Raw genomic sequence first — 20,776 nt, forward strand, 5'->3', positions numbered from 1 at the left:
GAAGTTCAGACCTTTGCTGAAACTACTGATTTCATGTGGTTCAAGAACCATGTCAATGATTTTTATCATTTTATCAAAATATTGGAAAGATGGTGTGGTGTTACTCTCCTGCAGTAAATGTTGATCTTTCTTTAACTTTTCTATTTTCTTACTGTGCTACTCTAATAAAATTTGTAATTCACTGTCAATAAAGTTATCTATAACACTCACAATAGTATTAAGAAAATTAAAATTAAAGGAGTGGGATTATTTCATATAGGTTAAATATGTCTGTTTGCGTAATGCTGCCTGACATTTGGGCTTCTATTTTAATTCTTTCTGAAGCCATTTGTGTTCACTAAGGCTCTTCATTTTCCTCGAAACAGCACCACTCAGTTTTGTGTTGACTTAAGCGAATGTTGGGATTATCTTAGCTGACAGAGACTTCTTGATAAACGAAATCACCTTTGTGCACTTCATTAATTTGCATCGATAGAATCGAAAAATCACCTCGTTCGCATGGTATGGCATTGTTTTAAACATTTTTGGAAGGTGACTGTCAACAGATCTTAAGTAATGCATAAGATGCATGTTTGAACCAGCAGGTGCTTTTATTTTAAACCCAAGTATCTACTGGTTTCAGTCTTGGTCCATCTTTATATATACTGTCGAAAGATACAAATAATTATGTGTAGTATACAGGTAATGTTAACAGTTCTTTACAAATAAGTACAAAATAACATGAATGCTCACACGATTAGAATGATTTAAGCCACCATATTGCATTAGTCATTACTTAAAATGTGCAGCGCATGCCATGAATGTAAGTTGTCGTTTTTATGATCTACCTTTAAGTTTTCTTTATGTTCCATCTGGATCTGGTCGTACATGTGACCGCTCGCGTTTTCATAAGGAACATGCCACTATCTACTTCATCAAAATCGCGAAATATTTTGATGTGCGGAGATTTCAGCTGCGTCTTACGTCCTATGGAGCAGACTCCCAATCTCTGTATATAACAGGCAATGTCCTGACTCACTGACTGACTTATCATTGCCCAGCCCAAACCGCTAAGGATACAAACATGAGATTTGGAAAAGGCGTGGGTCTTATATTGTAGAGGTCGTTTAAAAATGGATTTTTCGGTATTCCGAACCTAAGGGGGTGAAACAGGTGATGAAAATTTTTAAAAATTTCGTTACATTAAAAAAATCATTGCGCTAAATTTATGGAAATTGATATTTCACTTCTCGTTTAGATGTAAACAAATATTTGTCATTGGAATGTAAGTTGCCGTGAAAATATCTCTACAAGAACGCAAAAGGCATGATTAAGAAAAACTTTGGACTCGAGAACCACTTTTTGGTCGGAAGTACATTCGGGAAAGGCCTCACTTATATGACCCTAATTGGTGTGAAAATTCTAGAAAGTGCTGCAGTTTGTGAACAAGGTAAAAATTCGTTGAGTCTACGAGAAACATGGATCTGAAGATATCCGACTTTAGTGTGGTTTACCTACTTCACAGCTACTTCTACCAGTCGACTGGGCCACTTTCATTTGTCTGATTCACTACGTATTCAGCTTTTGTCAGTTGAAACAATTCCTGCCCACTTCACTGTGTTGTTCCAATTACTCTTAACGACGTCATGCAGTGCGTACATCTTTCTCGCCATATTTGGAAGAAAGATATGTTATCTCTGACGCTCCCCTCTCTGGATGACGTCATCGCTGCCGTGTGCGGGGCGAGCAAGCCATTTCCGAGTGTGTTATCCCTCGATTATGGAATGGTGGGCTGCCACTGGCATACCTCGGGTTTGCACTGCACTCTTGGGTTTTAGCAACGGTAAAGCGGATGAAATGAGGAAGACTCGGGAATTTTATTATACTGTCCTTCGCGATCTTTACGACAGTGCTCGAGACGTTGCAAGGGGTACACATCCCACACTCCTTTAAGGTCGGAAGAATTGTTTTAATTACCAGGTCCGACCGATAAAGCTACTCAATTTTTATTATAAAATCGTAGCACTGGCAATAAATAGCCGTTTGTCGGCTTTGCTTGCTGACGTGGTCGAATGTTATCAACGATGTCTTCCTGGTCGTACTCTCCTGACTCCCGTTCCTGAATGTCGTAACCTCATCTCAGCTTCCTCTGTCCCTTTATCTGGAGGTCTATTTTCCATTCATTTTAATCATACGTGTGACTGAGTTAGTCAAGATTTTCTGTTGCGAGTGTTGACAGCTGTTGATTTTAATGATGCTGAACGAAGGATGTTCATGTCTCTAGTTACTGATATTCAGGCGTCTATTGACGTGAGTGGTGGTCTCACTCCCCTCATAGAAGTGTGTAGAGGTGTTGCACAGGGTAGTCCGCTATCTGTGTCTTTATTCACGCTGCTTCTGGAACCCATTTTGCGGTCCGTAGCTGCTAGATTGGGTGGCGGGTCGTTATTGGGCGAAAGGTTTATCGTTCGCGCGTGCGCCGTTGGCTTTATGGTGCTTCTTCCTTCTCATGACGACATACCGATGCTCAAGGACTGTAGGATGCATTTTGTCGTCTTACGAAAGCACAGGTTAACGACCGGAGACACTGATTATTCAATGTGCGGGGATCTGACGCGGTTGAAATTCCATGGGCTGCAGTGGTCGCCCGCCATCGATCGTTTGGTATTGTTATCGATTGTTGTCCGATGAAGATTGGTGCGTTAAATTGGACATCCGTCGCGGACAGAATTCAACGAGCGATCCTTGAACACGTGCGTCGCTCTCTCTCGTTGCTTCATAACTTTCAGACCTTGCAAACTTGTGTGTTGAGGAAGCCTATTTTGTTGCCCAAATTTTTGCCTTTCCTGTGATGATGTCCCGAAAGTTACAACGATTATCGAGCAAGTTTATCTGGCGAAATTCTATTTTTCGAGTGCGCTATCCGGCTATGGCGCGACCCCAGTGAGAGGGACGTTTGTGCCTCCCTGATGTTCGGGACGAGGCTCCTGATTTATTTCTTCGACACATTATTTCAACGTGCCTTTGCGTCCCCCAGTGACTTGTAGCTCGCCTATAGATGTTGGTAGGATAGATAATAAATTAAGTCATATTCGTGAACTTTTTCTTGATGTCTGTTACTCGAGGGTTGATATTCTTTCCCAGTCTCATCTCTCTGTAAAAATGCTAATATGTCGCTGGACATTTCCAAATCACGCTTTCTCTGCGGAGTCCCCATCATCAGAGACAGAATGGAAGGTTGTATGATCCAGTGTCAGCCTCCTCTTGTTTCCTATGGAGGTGGCGTTCTCGTGGTACCAAGTCGTTCATATCCTTCTCTCCATCAGCGTACGACTTTATCTCATTGGCCTTGGCCTTGGTGAGACAGACTGTGGCAGTCGTTGCCATGAAAAAGATACATTTATATCACCGGTTGGTCCCCTGCGGGCACAGACATTGGAGCTGGCTTCGCCGACAATTGGCATTTCTTGCTAGAAGGACGGAAGCGACAATCTCCATTGATATTCTCCCTATTTAGCCTTGTCGCCAGAAAAGAGAACAATACAGTTATGTGGTATGTCGGGCATTATGTACATTACGTGCTGCGGAGCGGGTATGACCAGCACCCTTGTGCCTTTTCCAGTATATGGTTTCTGCCACACCATCGTTCACTTTTTGCGAATATGCTGTGTCTCTTCTTTAGTCGTCAGGGAGTTGGATGATGTGTAGAAACCATTTGTTGGAATGTTTCATTCCTGTTACCTTATTTTTGGTAAAATTGACAAAAAAAAAGAAAGTGGTGAGTTAACCAGTCATCGCGGTATTTTCATTACCGGCCTTTTTCAGGTGTATCTTTTTACAGTTTATTTCATTTTTGTGGCTCTGTTAGACTTTTTGTTTAAGAAATGGAAAAATAAGTTGTTGCAGGGTACGACTAAAAGTGAATTTTTTTTTCTTTTTAAGTGGTGGAAGCCATGTAGGATTTTGTCCCACCATGTTCCTATCTTATTAGAGTGGCAAGTTGTAAGGTCTGAAATAAATAAAAATAAAAGATAAATTAAAAAATACCATTACTATGTGATAATAGAGCGCAGTGGCAGTCGGGGCGGGGAGGGGGGGGTGAGGTATCGTGGCCAGGCCACGACGTACGACCCTTGCACACGTTGTCCCCACCCAGCCTGAAGTTGTCCCTGGGTCCGTTCTATCTTGCCGTTACAAGCAAGAAAAGAAAAAAAATTAATATTGTCCAAGAATTGTAAGGTAGCATCGTGTAGTGTGTTGCTGGTTCTCACCCCACTGAGTCCAAAACTTTTGATATTAGCCTTCGCGTTTAATAACAAAAAAAATGAAGAAGGAAACAGAGGTTCGAATCCTGGTCAGGCACAAATTTTCAACTTTCCCCATTGATTTAAATGAATTCTTCCTGACAGTTAATGTCTTTAGTTCCTTTGTGTCTTGATTCATAATGGATGCATGGATCAAAATAACCGAAAGACGAGACACCATATACACAGGGTGTTACAAAAAGGTACAGCAAAACTTTCAGGGAACATTCCTCACACACAAAGAAAGAAAATATGTTATGTGGACATGTGACCGGAAACGCTTACTTTCCATGTTAGAGCTCATTTTATTACTTCTCTTCAAATCACATTAATCGTGGAATGGAAACACACAGCAACAGAACGTACCAGCGTGACTTCAAACACTTTGTTACAGGAAATGTTCAAAATGTCCTCCGTTAGAGAGGATACATGCATTCACCCTCCGTCGCATGGAATCCCTGATGCGCTGATGCAACCCTGGAGAATGGCGTATTGTACCACAGCCGTCCACAATACGAGCACGAAGAGTCTAGTCTCTACATTTGGTACCGCGGTTGCGCAGACAAGAGCTTTCAAATGCCCCCATAAATGAAAGTCAAGAGGGTTGAGGTCAGGAGAGCGTGGAGGCCATGAAATTGATCCGTTTCTACCGATCCATCGGTCACCGAATCTGTTGTTGAGAAGCGTACGAACACTTCGACTGAAATGTGCAGGAGCTCCATCGTGCATGAACCACATGTTGTGTCTTACTTGTAAAGGCACATGTTCTAGCAGCACAGGTACAGTATCCCGTACGAATTCATGATAACGTGTCCATCGGGCGTAGGTGGAAGAACATGGGGCCCAGTCAAGACATCACCAACAATGCCTGCCCAAACGTTCACAGAAAATCTGTGTTGATGACGTGATTGCTCAATTGCGTGCGGATTCTCGTCAGCCTACACATGATGATTGTGAAAATTTACAATTTGAGCACGTTGGAATGAAGCCTCATCCGTAAAGAGAACATTTGCACTGAAATGAGCATTGACACATTGTTGGATTAACCATTCGCAGAAGTGTACCCGTGGAGGCCAATCAGCTGCTGATAGTGCCTGCACACGCTGTATATGGTACGGAAACAACTGGTTCTCTCGTAGCATTCTCCATATAGTTACGTAGTCAACGTTACCTTGTAGAGCAGCAACTTCTCTGACGCAGACATTAGGGTTATCGTCAACTGCACGAAGAATTGCCTCGCCCATTGCAGGTGTCCTCGTCGTTCTAGGTCTTCCCCAGTCGCGAGTCATAGGCCGGAATGTTCCGTGCTCCCTAAGACGCCGATCAATTGCTTCGAACGTCTTGCTGTCGGGACACCTTCGTTCTGGAAATCTGTCTCGATACAAACGTACCGCGGCACGGCTATTGCCTCGTGGTAATCCATACATCAAATGGGCATCTGCCAACTCTGCATTTGTAAACATTGCACTGACTGCAAAACCACGTTCGTGATAAACAATAACCTGTTGATGCTATGTACTGATGTGCTTGATGCTAGTACTGTAGAGCAATGAGTCGCATGTCAACACAAACACTGAAGTCAACATTACCTTCCTTCAATTGGGCCAACTGGCGGTGAATCGAGGAAGTACAGTACGTACTGACGAAACTAAAATGAGCTCTAACGTGGAAATTAAGCGTTTCCAGACACTTGTCCACATAACATCTTTTCTTTATTTGTGTGTGAGGAATGTTTCCTGAAAGTTTGGCCGCACCTTTTTGTAACACCCTGTATAACTACGGCGAGGATGGCCGCTAATGTCTTCAGTTCCTTTGCGTCTTGACAAATTTTACAGAAACAAATTTGGGAACTGGAATATTTATTGAAGCAAGCGGGTATACGCTGGTTGCAGGTACGGACGTCGACCGCTGCAGTTGGCCTGCGTGGTGATGCACGCCGTCAGCAGGGTGGCGATGCTGTTCACTCCGTCACTGATACTGCTGTTCGTCGTGGCGGAGTCGCTGGTGGTGGCCGCCGGGGGCGCCATGCTGGAGTCGGCGGTATCTGTAGGTGAGTAGGGGGGACAATGTGTTGCAGCAATGCCAGAGCGACGTTTAGAAAACCTTAAAAAAGTATTTTTCATGGAAAGAACGGGAAACTACTCTGACAGAGGGCTTCTCATGTTTCTTTACTCTTTTCTTCCTTGATAACTTTTCTCGAGCTTCCATCCGGGTCACGTGGTTAGATGTCCAGGAGCTTCCAGCCGAGAACTACTCATATAAATTAAGGATAATGCTGATACATGGTGAAACAACGCTCTGGTGGGCGGTTTGCGGGTTTAAATGACCTCGGGGTATGGCCATGCGGGTGCATTTGACCTGCGGTCGTCGCTCGGTGCCACTGGCAGTAGTCCACATACGCAGAGGTGTGTTGGTGCATGTCAGAGTACGGTGCAGCTAGTAATTGTGCAGACGTGTTCAGACGTGCTAATGGTGTGTTGAAAATGGCTCGAAGAACACATATTGATGACGTTATGAGGGGTAGAATACTATGGCGATTGGAGGCTGGTCAAACACAGCCGGTCGTAGCACAGGCGCTCTGTGAGTCTGTGAGCCACAAAGTGTGATCTAAAGATTATGGCAACGATTCCAGAAGACGGGCAACGTCAACGTGTCCCGGCGCTGCAGTACGGGATGTCCACAGTGTACAACACCTCAAGAAGACCTTCAGTGCCCGCAGACGGCCACGGAGTACTGCAGGTAGCCTTGCTCAGGACCTTACCGCAGCCACTGGAACAGTTGTCTCCAGACACACAGTCTACAGACGACTGAACAGACATGGTTTATTCGCCCGGAGACCTGCAACGTGCATTCCACTGACCCCTGGTCACAGGAGAGCCCGTAAACCCTGGTGTCAAGAACACAGTACATGGTTACTGGAACAGTGGTCCCAGGTTATGTTCACGGACGTCCAGGTATAGTCTGAACAGTGATTCTCGCCGGGTTTTCATCTTGCGAGAACCAGGAACCAGATACCAACCCCTTAATGTCCTTGAAACGGACCTATATGGAGGTCGTGGTTTGATGGTGTGTGATGGGGTTATGATTGATGCACATACACCCCTGCGTGTCTTTGACAGAGGAACTGTAAGAGGTCAGGTGTATTGGAACGTCATTTTGCACCAGTATGTTCGCCTTTTCAGTGGTGCGTGCAGTGGGGCCCACCTACCTCCTGATGGATGATAACGCACGGCGCCACCGAGCTGCCATCGTGCAGGAGTATTTCGGAACAGAAGATATCAGGCGAATGGAGGGGCCTGCCTGTTCTCCAGACCTAAACCCCCTCTTGGTCGGCCTATCGTTACACGTCTTCCAACCCCTAGGACTCTGCAGGAGTTCCGACAGGCACTGGTGCAAGAATGGGAGGCTATACCCAAGCAGTTCTTCGACTACCTGATCCAGAGTATATCAACCCGTTGTACGACCTGTGTACCTGTGCATGGTGATCATATCCCATATTGATGTGGGGGTACATGCGCAGGAAACAGTAGCGTTTTGTAGCACATGTGTTTCGGAGCGGTTTTCTCAACTTATCACCAATACCGTGGACTTACAGATCTGTGCCGTGTGTGTTCCATATGTGCCTATGCTATTAGCGGCAGTTTTGTCTAGTGCCACGTTGTGTGGTACCGCATTCTGCATTTATCCTTAATTTATGAGCATGAGTGTAGTTGGCGAGGCACTGACCGTCGTGTGCTGCTGCTGCCCTTATGTGGCCAAGCTACCTTCTGCGAAAACACTGCTACTCACCGCGGCGCCGTATACGGTAATTTCATCGTTGGTAGCCCGCTTGAACCTTGCAGTAGCCGGGTTCCAAGCTGTGTTCAGCTGCAGAGTGGTCTTTATTAAGGGTGTTGTCAGTCTTTTATGACGCTACTCCAGAACCTATTTGTCCGTTTAATAACAGATGTCTCGTCGAATGCAATTCGGTATACGTTTTCCATTTTCTGCTGTCGGTGATTTCTCGGGATACCGCAGGCGGTAACACCTCTCGTGTTCCACAAGGCGCTGTTTAATGGTACTCATAGTGTATCCGACGTAAATGTGCCCACAACTAGACGGCATTGTATATACGCGTTGTGCGTCTGGAGGCTTTCATCGTCTTTCACAGGCCTCAAGAGCTATCGAATTTTTGCGGGAGCCATGAAGACCGAAACGATTTTATGCGCCTTTAGGAACCGGTTACTATTTCCGGTTACTGAGCCACAGAACGACAAAAAAAAAAAGGTTTTTCACTGCTCTTCAGGTGTCTTCTTGCTAATGTTCCTCCAGAAAGATGGTTTTCCGAATCTGTTACTGCAGCCGTTCTCCTTCAATATATTGCGTACTTGGTTGAGCTCCTTTCACTGGTTAGCAGCTCTTGAAACGAGCTCCGCACAATGTACCATTGTACTCAGTATAGAGCGTTTCTGCTTTGGGTGATGATAGCTGGTACCTTTCAGATATCGTTCGGTTTGAGTGGTTTTCTACACTCTCGCATCTTACGTTCGTTTTTATGAGTATTATACAGATCTCTGATATTTCTGCTCCATGTTTGATCTATCTCTAAACGAGTGGATTATTGTTCATTATTAATTTCATTCTTCTATCTTTACTTTTTCCCGCGATATCCAGTGTTACCATCCACTCCTTGTCAGAACTTCTACCGTTTGGATTCTTCTATCGTTTCTGATGTTATGGTCCCAGTCGTGCTTGCACGCAAGGTGAGTCCCAGCACTACATAAAAATCTTCAGACACAGATCATCGCTTCTGGCGAGTGTGTGGACGTAAATTAAGCTGTAATACAATCAGCCCTTCTTGCAACTGCCCTTGCACCTGCATTGCAAGGAAAGTACCTTCACACCAGCCCAGATAATTGTAGCGCCAAATGTTCAATCACTGGTACGTTCCGTTGATGAAACCGTTCAATGCGGACCAGACTCTTCGATATCAGGCTACAACAGCGCATTGTTCACGCTTGTTTCTGGCAGAATTATCAATGTAAGCCATCAAATAGGCTGTTTCCATCATAATGATAACAGTTGTAAGGTAACATATTGTTTCACTCGTGGTAAACATGCGAGTACTAAACTGCAGTACCTGTGTTGTTATATTGTGCTGTGCAGTGTCCCTCAACATGCATGCGTGTCTGGTGGAACACACACTGCAGCGGTAGTCAACAGTACGAAATGTGGAATCATCGAAGCGACCGCTAGCGTAAAGTGAGAGATCCGCGTTAGAGTCCAGGCACGACACCAGTTTCATTGTCACCAATGCACACGGCACCCAAAGTTTAATCCTATTCGCAAATGCAGATATGATATGAGTGGTTGAGAGCCAAAATGGTAGAATTCAATTTTTCACACATTACGATGGAGCTGAATACACTTCTGGAAATTGAAATAAGAACACCGTGAATTCATTGTCCCAGGAAGGGGAAACTTTATTGACACATTCCTGGGGTCAGATACATCACATGATCACACTGACAGAACCACAGGCACATAGACACAGACAACAGAGCATGCACAATGTCGGCACTAGTACAGTGTATATCCACCTTTCGCAGCAATGCAGGCTGCTATTCTCCCATGGAGACGATCGTAGAGATGCTGGATGTAGTCCTGTGGAACGCCTTGCCATGCCATTTCCACCTGGCGCCTCAGTTGGACCAGCGTTCGTGCTGGACTTGCAGACCGCGTGACACGACGCTTCATCCAGTCCCAAACATGCTCAATGGGGGACAGATCCGGAGATCTTGCTGGCCAGGGTAGTTGACTTACACCTTCTAGAGCACGTTGGGTGGCACGGGATACATGCGGACGTGCATTGTCCTGTTGGAACAGCAAGTTCCCTTGCCGGTCTAGGAATGGTAGAACGATGGGTTCGATGACGGTTTGGATGTACCGTGCACTATTCAGTGTCCCCTCGACGATCACCAGTGGTGTACGGCCAGTGTAAGAGATCGCTCCCCACACCATGATGCCGGGTGTTGGCCCTGTGTGCCTCGGTCGTATGCAGTCCTGATTGTGGCGCTCACCTGCACGGCGCCAAACACGCATACGACCATCATTGGCACCAAGGCAGAAGCGACTCTCATCGCTGAAGACGACACGTCTCCATTCGTCCCTCCATTCACGCCTGTCGCGACACCACTGGAGGCGGGCTGCACGATGTTGGGGCGTGAGCGGAAGACGGCCTAACGGTGTGCGGGACCGTAGCCCAGCTTCATGGAGACGGTTGCGAATGGTCCTCGCCGATACCCCAGGAGCAACAGTGTCCCTAATTTGCTGGGAAGTGGCGGTGCGGTCCCCTACGGCACTGCGTAGGATCCTACGGTCTTGGCGTGCATCCGTGCGTCGCTGCGGTCCGGTCCCAGGTCGACGGGCACGTGCACCTTCCGCCGACCGCTGGCGACAACATCGATGTACTGTGGAGACCTCACGCCCCACGTGTTGAGCAATTCGGCGGTACGTCCACCCGGCCTCCCGCATGCCCACTATACGCCCTCGCTCAAAGTCCGTCAACTGCACATACGGTTCACGTCCACGCTGTCGCGGCATGCTACCAGTGTTAAAGACTGCGATGGAGCTCCGTATGCCACGGCAAACTGGCTGACACTGACGGCGGCGGTGCACAAATGCTGCGCAGCTAGCGCCATTCGACGGCCAACACTGTGGTTCCTGGTGTGTCCGCTGTGCCGTGCATGTGATCATTGCTTGTACAGCCCTCTCGCAGTGTCCGGAGCAAGTATGGTGGGTCTGACACACCGGTGTCAATGTGTTCTTTTTTCCATTTCCAGGAGTGTATCTGAGAAGCAATACGCTGTGTTTTAATCTCCGTAACTGCGATTTATTTATGAAACATAAACATAATGTCATACAATTAATGTGATTCTGCACTTATTGCTTCCATTATGCACTTCTCTCTCAGAAATTCGGTTGAAATAATTTCATTATTGTTCTTAACCACCAGAATGCTACCTACTGGGTCTGTCTAATAGTTCAGCAGTGTATCCGTTTCTTCTGTTTCACCGTCTACACCATCTTCCTCAGCCAAATCGTCAACATGTCCAGGTTCAGATTCCTAAGTCGAACTTGCAGTTGTCAGTTGTTTGCACCGGGTGGATGTACGGGAGATATGTCATCATGTCTTTCCTTTTTTGCCTCGGTGACACTGTTGAGACGGATGTGTATAATGGTTTATGCATTTAATGTTAGTCATCACTTCTTGACTCGTATAGGTTTTAACCTAGACTTCAACATGGAGTGCATACTTCCCTTATAAAGACGATTTGTACTTTAGTAGCAGCTGGACATTACAAATCTAAAGAAACAAAATAATGCTGATACAGTAGTGGCCATTAAAATTGCTTCACCCCGAAGATGACGTACTACAGACGCGAAATTTAACCGACAGAAAGAAGATGCTATCATTTGCAAATGATTAGCTTTCCAGAGCAATCACACAAGGTTGGCGCTGACATGAGGAAAGTTTCCAACTGATTTCTCGTACACAAACAGCAGTTGACCGGCGTTGCCTGGTGAAACGTTGTTGTGATGCCTCGTGTAAGGAGGAGAAATGCGTACCATCACGTTTCCGACTTTGATTAAGGTCGGATTGTAGCCTATCGCGATTGCGGTTTATCGTATCGCGACGTTGCTGCTCGCGTTGGTCGAGATCCAATGACTGTTAGCAGAATATGGAATCGGTGGGTTCAGGAAGGTAATAAGGAACGCCCAGCTGGATCTCAACGGCCTCATGTCACTTGCAGTCGAGATGACAGGCATTGTATCAGCATGGCTGTGACGGATCGTGCAGCCACGTCTCGATCCATGAGTCAACAGATGGGGTCGTTTGCAAGACAACAACCATCTGCATGAACAGTTCGACGACGATTGCAGCAGCATGAACTATCAGCTCAGACATCATGGCTGCGGTTACCCTTGACGCTGCATCACAGACAGGAGCGCCTGCGATGGTGTACTCAACGACAAACCTAGGTACACGAGTGGCAAATGTCATTTTTTCCGATCAATCCAGATACTGTTTACAGCATCATGATGGTCGCATCCGTGTTTGGCGACATCGCGGTGAACGCACTTTGGAAGCCACACTGGCGTATCACCCAGCGAGATGGTATGGGGTGCCATTGGTTATACGTCTCGGTCACCTCTTGTTCGCATTGACGGTACTTTGAATAGTGGACGTTACATTTCAGATGTGTGGCTCTACATTCATTCGATCCCTGCGAAACCCTACATTTCAGCAGGATAATGCACGACCGCATGTTGCAGGTCCTGTACGGGCCTTTCTGGATACAGAAAATGTTCGACTGCTGCCCTGGCCAGCACATTCTCCACATCTCTCACCAACTGAAAACGTCTGGTCAATGGTGGCCGAGCAACTGGCTTGTCACAATACGCCAGTCACTACTCTTGATGAACTGTGGTATCGTGTTGAAGCTGCATGGGCAGCTGTACCTGTACACGCCATCCAAGCTCTGTTTGACTCAATGCCCAGGCGTATCAAGGCCGTTATTTCGGCCAGAGGTGGTTATTCTGGGTACTCATTTCTCAGTATCTATGCACCCAAATTGCGTGAAAATGTAATCACATGTCAGTTCTAGTATAATATATTTGTGCAATGAATACTCGTTTTTCGTCTGCATTTCTTCTTGGTGCAGCAATTTTAATGGCCAGTCGTGTAGTTAGTGACACTGTTACAATGCCTGTTTGATTTTAGAGCGGAAACAAACAAGCAAAAAAATACAGAACAATAAGACCATGTGGCCTCGCCGCTTCAGCTATACCACTGTTCCCGCGAACACACTTCACTATGGCGTGAGAGGAAGAATATGTTGGGAGATCTCAAGCGGCGAAATTGCGACTTATTGTTACTCCACCCTACAGCAACAAATTTTAATTATGATTAAACTGAGTGTTATTACTCAGAACTAAATTTTTTTTACCTAGACCACTTTGGTTCTCAGCGGCTCATGTAAAGGTACAAGTAGACACACATTTTGTAACAATTTTATTTATCTGAAAACACCGGTTGAAGAGTTCAATTTATAACTGTTGTTGAAACAATCATACACTAGGAGCGCTACAGACACGACACAGAACGCAGTGCTGTTACACACCTAGAATCCTCTACGTCTTATGCTCGGGGTACAATACATTTCAGTTCTAAAACATCCACAAGTGCAAGATACGCAGTTACAAGAACAAATATTAACCATTGTAGAGCTATACAGGGTGGTCCATTGACAGTGACCGGGCCAAATATCTCACGAAATAAGGATGAAACGAAAAAACTACAAAGAACGAAACTTGTCTAGCTTGAAGGGGGAAACCAGATGGCGCCATGGTTGGCTCGCTAGACGGCGCTGCCATAGGTCAAACGGATATCAACTGCGTTTTTTTTAAATATGAACCCCCATTTTTATTACATATTCGTGTAGCACGTAAAGAATTTTTTTCGCTTTGTGATAGATGGCGCTGTAATTCTCACAAACATATGGCTCACAATTTTAGACGAACAGTTGGTAACAGGGAAATTTTTTTAAATTGAAATACAGAACATAGGTACGTTTGAACATTTTATTTCCGTTGTTCCAATGTGATACATGTACCTTTGTGACCTTATCATTTCTGAGAACGCATGCTGTTACAGTGTGACTCTCCAGTGGATGGATGGAAGAAGACAAAGGCTGCAGATGGAAATGTTAATGACTGAGAAAGATCTGTTTGCTACACTGAAGGATGAAGGGGCAGTAGTATTCAAGCGGAAAAGGTGAAGTTGTACCAGTAAGTTTTTGAGATCTTTACTACGGCCAACGACGATTGTTCCACATCGCAAAGGATTACGAGCAATGACATCACTTATGATTAGATGATGTGAGGTAGCAAACGAATGCAAACGATATGTTCTGAGACACTTCATGATCAGGATGGAGGCAAAATGCCTTTACCCACATCCACAGCCGCAAAAGGTGTATTAAAAAGCACAAGTTCGCTGTGTAGAGTGTCCAGAACATATGTGCAAACTCCCCCCGACACCTAGTCACAGGTAACACTATTCTTACGATGTACCTGGTATTCACAAAGGGCCAGAGCCTGAGTTACTGGAAACCAAGTCTACTGAAGGGCATTCCAGATGGCAGGCGAAGAGCAAAGAGAGATAAAGATGGCATAGCACAGCCAGGTGATGGAAAATACAGCTACGATTCCACTGGAGAATAATGTTGTCAATGTACTGTGAGGCATATTACGCACCAGGACCACCTGCTGCCACTGGTTGAGAGGTTATGGCATCAACATACTTAGGTTCTAGGTTCCATTGTGTGGTGCGACCTGAGGCCTCAGAGGCTGCTGGAATTTCTGTTTCCGCCACAGGAGTGGAACAGATAGGATCTAGTGGCATGGGAGACACAGGAATCTCCTTCTAGGAGGAGTTCGCCTTATCTTCCTCTCCTTGGAGGATTTGGATGATATTGTGACCTCTTTGAATCAATTTCAGGTAATGATGGCGATGACAAAACCCTGCAACCAGCAGCCTCTGGTTTCATCAGCCACTGGCTGGTGTCTGGCATTAGAACAGCAGAAACCTTGCAAGAAAATTTCCCAAGCGACGTCTTCCTGGTGAGAGAAGCGGGAGGAAGATGATGTGTCTCTAGCTGGGAGGTGGAGACCGATATACGTAGTAGGTGGGAAGCCAATGATCCTGAAGTAGGTGTGGGGAATGCAGCAAGAGGAGAGCCGCCAACCATCAGGAGGCAAACATAATCACCAAAGGTGGCGACGTCGTTGTAGCTGTAGCATATGACACTGTAATACATACTGAGTGCAACCACTTATACTTGCCCCGCTTGATAAGTTAGCTTGCCCAGAGTCTTATATTCTTATAATTTCTGCTCTCTCTGGAAAATGATGCAGCCTGACAGGCAGGGAGAGTGGTGCTTTCCACAGTTGACACATATGGGAAGGAGGGACACTAGGAGCATTTGGATGCAACAGTCGTCCACAATCTGTACAGATGGGGCTAGCATGGCAATGTGAAGGCATGTACCCAAAAATCAAACACTTGATGCACCACATGGGGGGCGAGAGGGAAAAACATTCGGTTCCACATCGCATTGGTGTACCATCACCATGACCTTTTAAGGCAATGGATCACCCTCAAAGGCCAAGGTGAAGGCACTGGTAGCGATCCTATTGCACGTTGGCCCCCTATGGACACCCCATCACTCCAAGTTGACAGGTAACTCATCGTCAGATTGCAAGAGCAGGTCTCATTGGAAAATGATGCCCTGAACCATATTCACACTAGTGTGGGGAGTGTGAGGAATTACAATAACCTGTGACAAGTTAGCAGCGTCTGTGACTCGGTGGGCGATGTTGCTTCGATTAAAACTGACTGACTTTTCATTTTATAGATTTCTGCCACGTCCCCAGGTTGTATTCTATGTTCTCCACAAAGAACAAGGGTTTCGTGACCAAGAAGGAATCTCTGTTAGTCCTTGGGCAAAATGAGTTATAAGGGAGCATTTCTCTGCTTGCTGCTAAGCCCATTGTTTCCCCCACAGCGTAGCCAGATAATGGGACATTTTAGGGTTGCATCTCTCTGCATTAAACGAGGACGCTCTCCCACAGAGACTGCTGGAGCCATATGGCCACCTCCAGGAGATTTCATCTGCTTCATTTGTGGCTCATCTGCCATGGTGCCTCCCACACTGAACGTAAGCTTTCCCAGTGGGCATCACCTGGACACAGCAATGGCTACTGGGTCACTAATCAGTTGCTTGGAATCCTCCTGGCCCAGTCATGATGGGCACATACTCCTTGGCATACATGGCAAGTCTTCACCTCAGGCAATAACAGTGTGATCCCTGCGTAGTTAGGGGGTACCACAGCGCAGCTTCTTGACAACCCCTCCCCCACAATGGGATGGCTGCTGTGTTGGGTATTGGGTGTACTACATTATTAAATGGAAGGGTGTAGGATGGAAAGACACAAAGGTGGAGCATACACCACATTGGTCAATGTTCCCTGTAAGATCTGCACTTCTCGAAAATTTTGAAAATTGGTGACAGGTCCAACGTGACAATGGAGATCATATATTTATTTAATGAAAAGTTGCAAAGAAACGTCGGAAGTACAGACTCGAATCCCAAATCATAAACCAGGTCCAAGAAGTGTCTGCGCCAAGAAAACCGTCTGTCGGAGAGTCAGAGAGGGGGGGGGGGGGAGTGATAGTGGAAGTATAAGCTTAGAGCACGGATAGAAGAATTGCTGCAAAGGCTGGGACCCTGTGGTAGCCAAGTACATACTCACAAAATGGTAGCGCCATGGGGTAGAGGGTGGGGATGGTGGTGGGAGGGAATTTTATAATGTGATGTTGATATAATACGAAGTGATTTTTACATGTGCAAGACTTGTGAGGTAAAACATCACACATAAATCAGTTCACACATACATTTTATAAGAATGTGGAGAGATGACCTGGTAATGATGGCCCATTGTTCTCACCATCATAAGCTTTCAATCCCCTTTTCTTTAGTCACCTGCACTGGCAATTATTGCGTTGGTAGGGCACCATTGGTTCGCTTTGTCAGTGTCTTACCTGTGCGACATGAAACGAACAAAGAAAACAACACTTTAGTACAAACGTCATACGCAGAGAACGAATAATACACTTTAATACTTGCCTGGTGTGTTGGTCAAGCAGGAATTAAGGATGGTGCATTTCGCTAATATCCGGAACACCATTTATTCCTCACCCCAAGCCGATTGACCTTAAGTTTGATTTTAGACGTTCACCATTAAGAACAAAGATTTGATTCATTTTTTAACGAAACTGACTCTCTTCTCAGTGCGGACTGACGGCGTCGTCGATAACTAGTCGTTCCACAAATTCATCCCCTTTACATTAATAGTGGTAATGAATGACTAACATCCGTTTGCCACTTAACGAAACTGACTCTCTTCTCAGTGCGGACTGACGGCGTCGTCGATAACTAGTCGTTCCACAAATTCATCCCCTTTACATTAATAGTGGTAATGAATGACTAACATCCGTTTGCCACTTACTTTGTGACGTTTATGGTTGCTTAACAAAGTTTTTAATAATGTTTTCTAGATAAATCTACTTTAAAAGTCCCATAAAACTAAGTTTCATGTAACTCTCCACTGAGTGTCTTTAACATTAGTTAGCCTTCGAACTCTCTCTCTATCTTATAAATATATACGAGGCAATATTAACTGTGTGACTTAGAAGATAGATTAACTAAAGGCGAACTACGTTTGTAGCATTTGTAGACTTAGACAAACCTTTTGAGAATGCTGGGTGGAATACTCGCTCTAAATATCTGAAGGTAGCAGGGGTAAAATACAGGAAGTGAAAGGCTGTTTACAACTTGTACAGACACTAGACGGCAGTTATAAGAGACGAGGTGCATGAAAAGGAAGCAATGGTTGAGGAGGAAGAGAGAGAGGGCTGTAGCCCATCGCCAATGTTATTCAGTCTGTACAATGAGCAATCAGTAAAGTAAACCAAAGAAAATATTGCTGTAGGAATTAAATTTCAGGGAGTAGAAATAAAGACTTTGAAGTGTGGTGATGATATTGTAATTCTATTAGAGACAGCAAATGACTTGCAAGAGGAGTTGAACGGAACTAGCAAGGAGGATATAGGATTAAAATCAACAAAAGCGTAGCACGGATGATGGAATATAGTCGGATTAAATCAGGTGATACTCAGGGAATTAGATTAGGAAACGAGACACTTATAGATCGGTTTCGCTATATGGCAGAAAAATGACTGATGATGGCAGAAGAAGGAGTTAAAAAATCTAGGCTGTCAACGGCAAGCTTTCTGAAGAATATGCGTTCAAGTGTTAGGAAGTCTTTTCTGGAAGCATTTATGTGGAATGTAGCTACGAATGGAAGTGAAACGTGGACAGCAAACAGTTTAGATAAGAAGAGAACATAAGGTTTTGAAATGTGGTGCTACAGAAGAATGCTGAAGGACAGATGATCAGATCATGTAGCCAATGAAGAGGTGCTGAATCGAAATAGAGAGAAAAGAATTTGTGACGGAACGTCATTAGAAGAAGACAGAACACATTATGAGACATCAAGGGATCACCAATTTAGTATTGGAGGGACGTGTGGGAGGTAAAAATTGTAGAAGGAGACCAAGAGAAGAATACAGTAAAAAGGTTCAAGAAGATTCACAAGAATGTAAGTTGCAGCAATTATTCGGAGACGAATACTTGTGACTTCACATAACAAAATTACGAGAATGTTGCATAAGTAATGTCTGTCATACACTGAAGAATCATCATTCTTTCATACCTTAGAACTGCCATGTTTAGTCTCTATTAGTGCTGAGTGATTTTTACATTCCATAATTTAATATTTCTTTCCACGAAAAAAAAAGCAAAAACAAAAAAATAACATTTTAGTACACACATCATACACAAAATACGTAAATAAATAATACACTTTTCTTGACTAGCTAATTTCGCTGAAGGGGAAACTAAGGACTGTACAGTACACTAAAATCTGCAGCAGCACAAAATGGCACTCTAACAAAGTCACATATGGCTAAGGGTAAGCTCAATCTGAAGCAGGTACTGTCTTATTCTGTATCCTTGGTTTCCTTTGAACTAACTTAACTCTGTTAGCTGTAGGGAGCCACTTACCTCCAAACTACAGCGCATCGTGGAACTGACGCATAAAGAAACCACCCTGGATACTGCTAGTTTAGATTTGTAGACACACTCTTGTAAGATGGCAAGAACTATGCCCCTTACATGAAGTCATTAAAGATCACCTAACTCACATTGAGCGAACAGTAGGGCTCAACAAAATGACTGACAAGGCACAATGCATCTTGTAGAGGGTATAGTATGGACATAGTGGAATAATTAATGTCGGGTGATGGTTTTAAAGTAATTCACACGACATGAAAACTTTGTGGAAACGAGTCACTTTACGGGACGCTAGTTTACCCCAGGGAAGTATTTGACCATGGCTGGCTGGGGGAGTGGCTAAGGGAAGTGACAATAGGCAGCTTAGGGCGGCTCAAGCTCTGAGAAAGTGGTAACGGTGTGCGGCCTCCAGTCACCCTAAGATGAGTGACAGTGAGTGGGTGGTTGACCCTGACTCCATGCTGGTGTACCAGGAAATAGACGGAGAACCTGTACGCCTGTTGATAAATGTCCGTCGTCCCATTTTCTGTGAAACATGCGACAAAGCCACGCAAAGCTACGGTGGAGCAGTCAACAGAGGTCAAAATATGCGTGTTCGTGACTATAGCAACTTCACGCTGAATTCATGGTCCGCAGAGCCTGAAGTAAATCAGGTGAAGAGCGAAAGCATGAAATACGCCAGCCTCCAATGGGAACGTAGGACCAAGGGATTTGAAGTACTCTCCTGGGAGTCTGAATTCCGGAAAACTTGATGATTGTGCAGATGCGAGCCTTGATGTGTGGCCTGGGGGGAGCTAAATAGAACAAGTTGAGAGGAAGGGAAATTTTGTGGGTATTTGTTCACTTCCCAGAGCAGGCATTGGTCGGCACTGGGAAGCGACACATAATTAACGCAACTTGCGGTGTAATTGGCGTAAGTGATTTTGCTGGAGGGGAAACTGAGGTGAAAAGGGGACTGGCAGAAGTCTCAGTAGAGGTCTTCCGTTCCCAGCTTGCCTGGAGTGTGGACGTGGCGTTCTTTACTCAGCTTGCCTGAGAAAGAGTGAGCATCTCTGCAGTTTAGGACTTAGCAAATGGAACAATTGAGCTTGGAGATAGAAAGTTTTGGTTCAGCTATGTATTGAGCAAGATAGCTAGGAGTGAATAGGCGAGCGCAGCCTTGCAGCACCACGAGGTCGGCCGACGTCCACACAATGACGACGCTCCCCCACGCTGTATTCGGTGATATTGCACCTGCCCCAGCCAGTGATTAATTTGTTGGATCATGTTGGCAAAGTTTCCATGAGGGCTTCATGGGCCATGTACTGTAGAATTCTTCTCGCACTTTGCATTACACCTGGGTCAGTCGACAGAAATTACTTTTGAGTTATCGAGCTTTACTCCACGCAAACGCAATTTATTACCACTGCCTGGTAGGAGAGTGATGTAATGTGATGATTGAAGCTTCTGAGTTAAAATAAATTTGTGATAATCGACTACATCTGTTTTCAATCAAGTAGTTGAAATCCCAAGTCACTTTCCTAATTAATTTTATGTTCAACATTTGCATCTGGTGTTCAATAGCTGCATATAACATCAATGTGCACCCCTTTTTAATTAAAAGTGATCAATTCTGAATCAATTAATGTCAACACTGCCACCGCAGTTCAATCAGGAGTCACAGGGCCTTATTACTTCCTTTGCATTATTTGATATTGCGGCAGTTTTGCACTCTCTGTTGATCTGTTAGTCAATTAGCTGGGGTGAACACACGCC

The 20,776-nt window shown here is 45.1% G+C and overlaps 1 protein-coding gene across 1 annotated transcript in view; it reads left to right on the forward strand.

The window, feature by feature from the left end:
- Positions 1 to 20,776, forward strand: part of LOC124605943 (beta-alanine transporter-like) — a 125,197-nt gene that overhangs the window by 21,477 nt on the left and 82,944 nt on the right. Inside the window, exon 3 of the mRNA XM_047137902.1 lies at positions 6,176 to 6,333. Within this exon, the coding sequence (XP_046993858.1) occupies positions 6,176 to 6,333 (158 nt within the window). The remainder of the gene's footprint in view (positions 1 to 6,175; positions 6,334 to 20,776) is intronic.

This window comes from Schistocerca americana, chromosome 3 (genome assembly GCF_021461395.2).
Source record: "Schistocerca americana isolate TAMUIC-IGC-003095 chromosome 3, iqSchAmer2.1, whole genome shotgun sequence".
Lineage (NCBI taxonomy): Eukaryota > Metazoa > Arthropoda > Insecta > Orthoptera > Acrididae > Schistocerca > Schistocerca americana.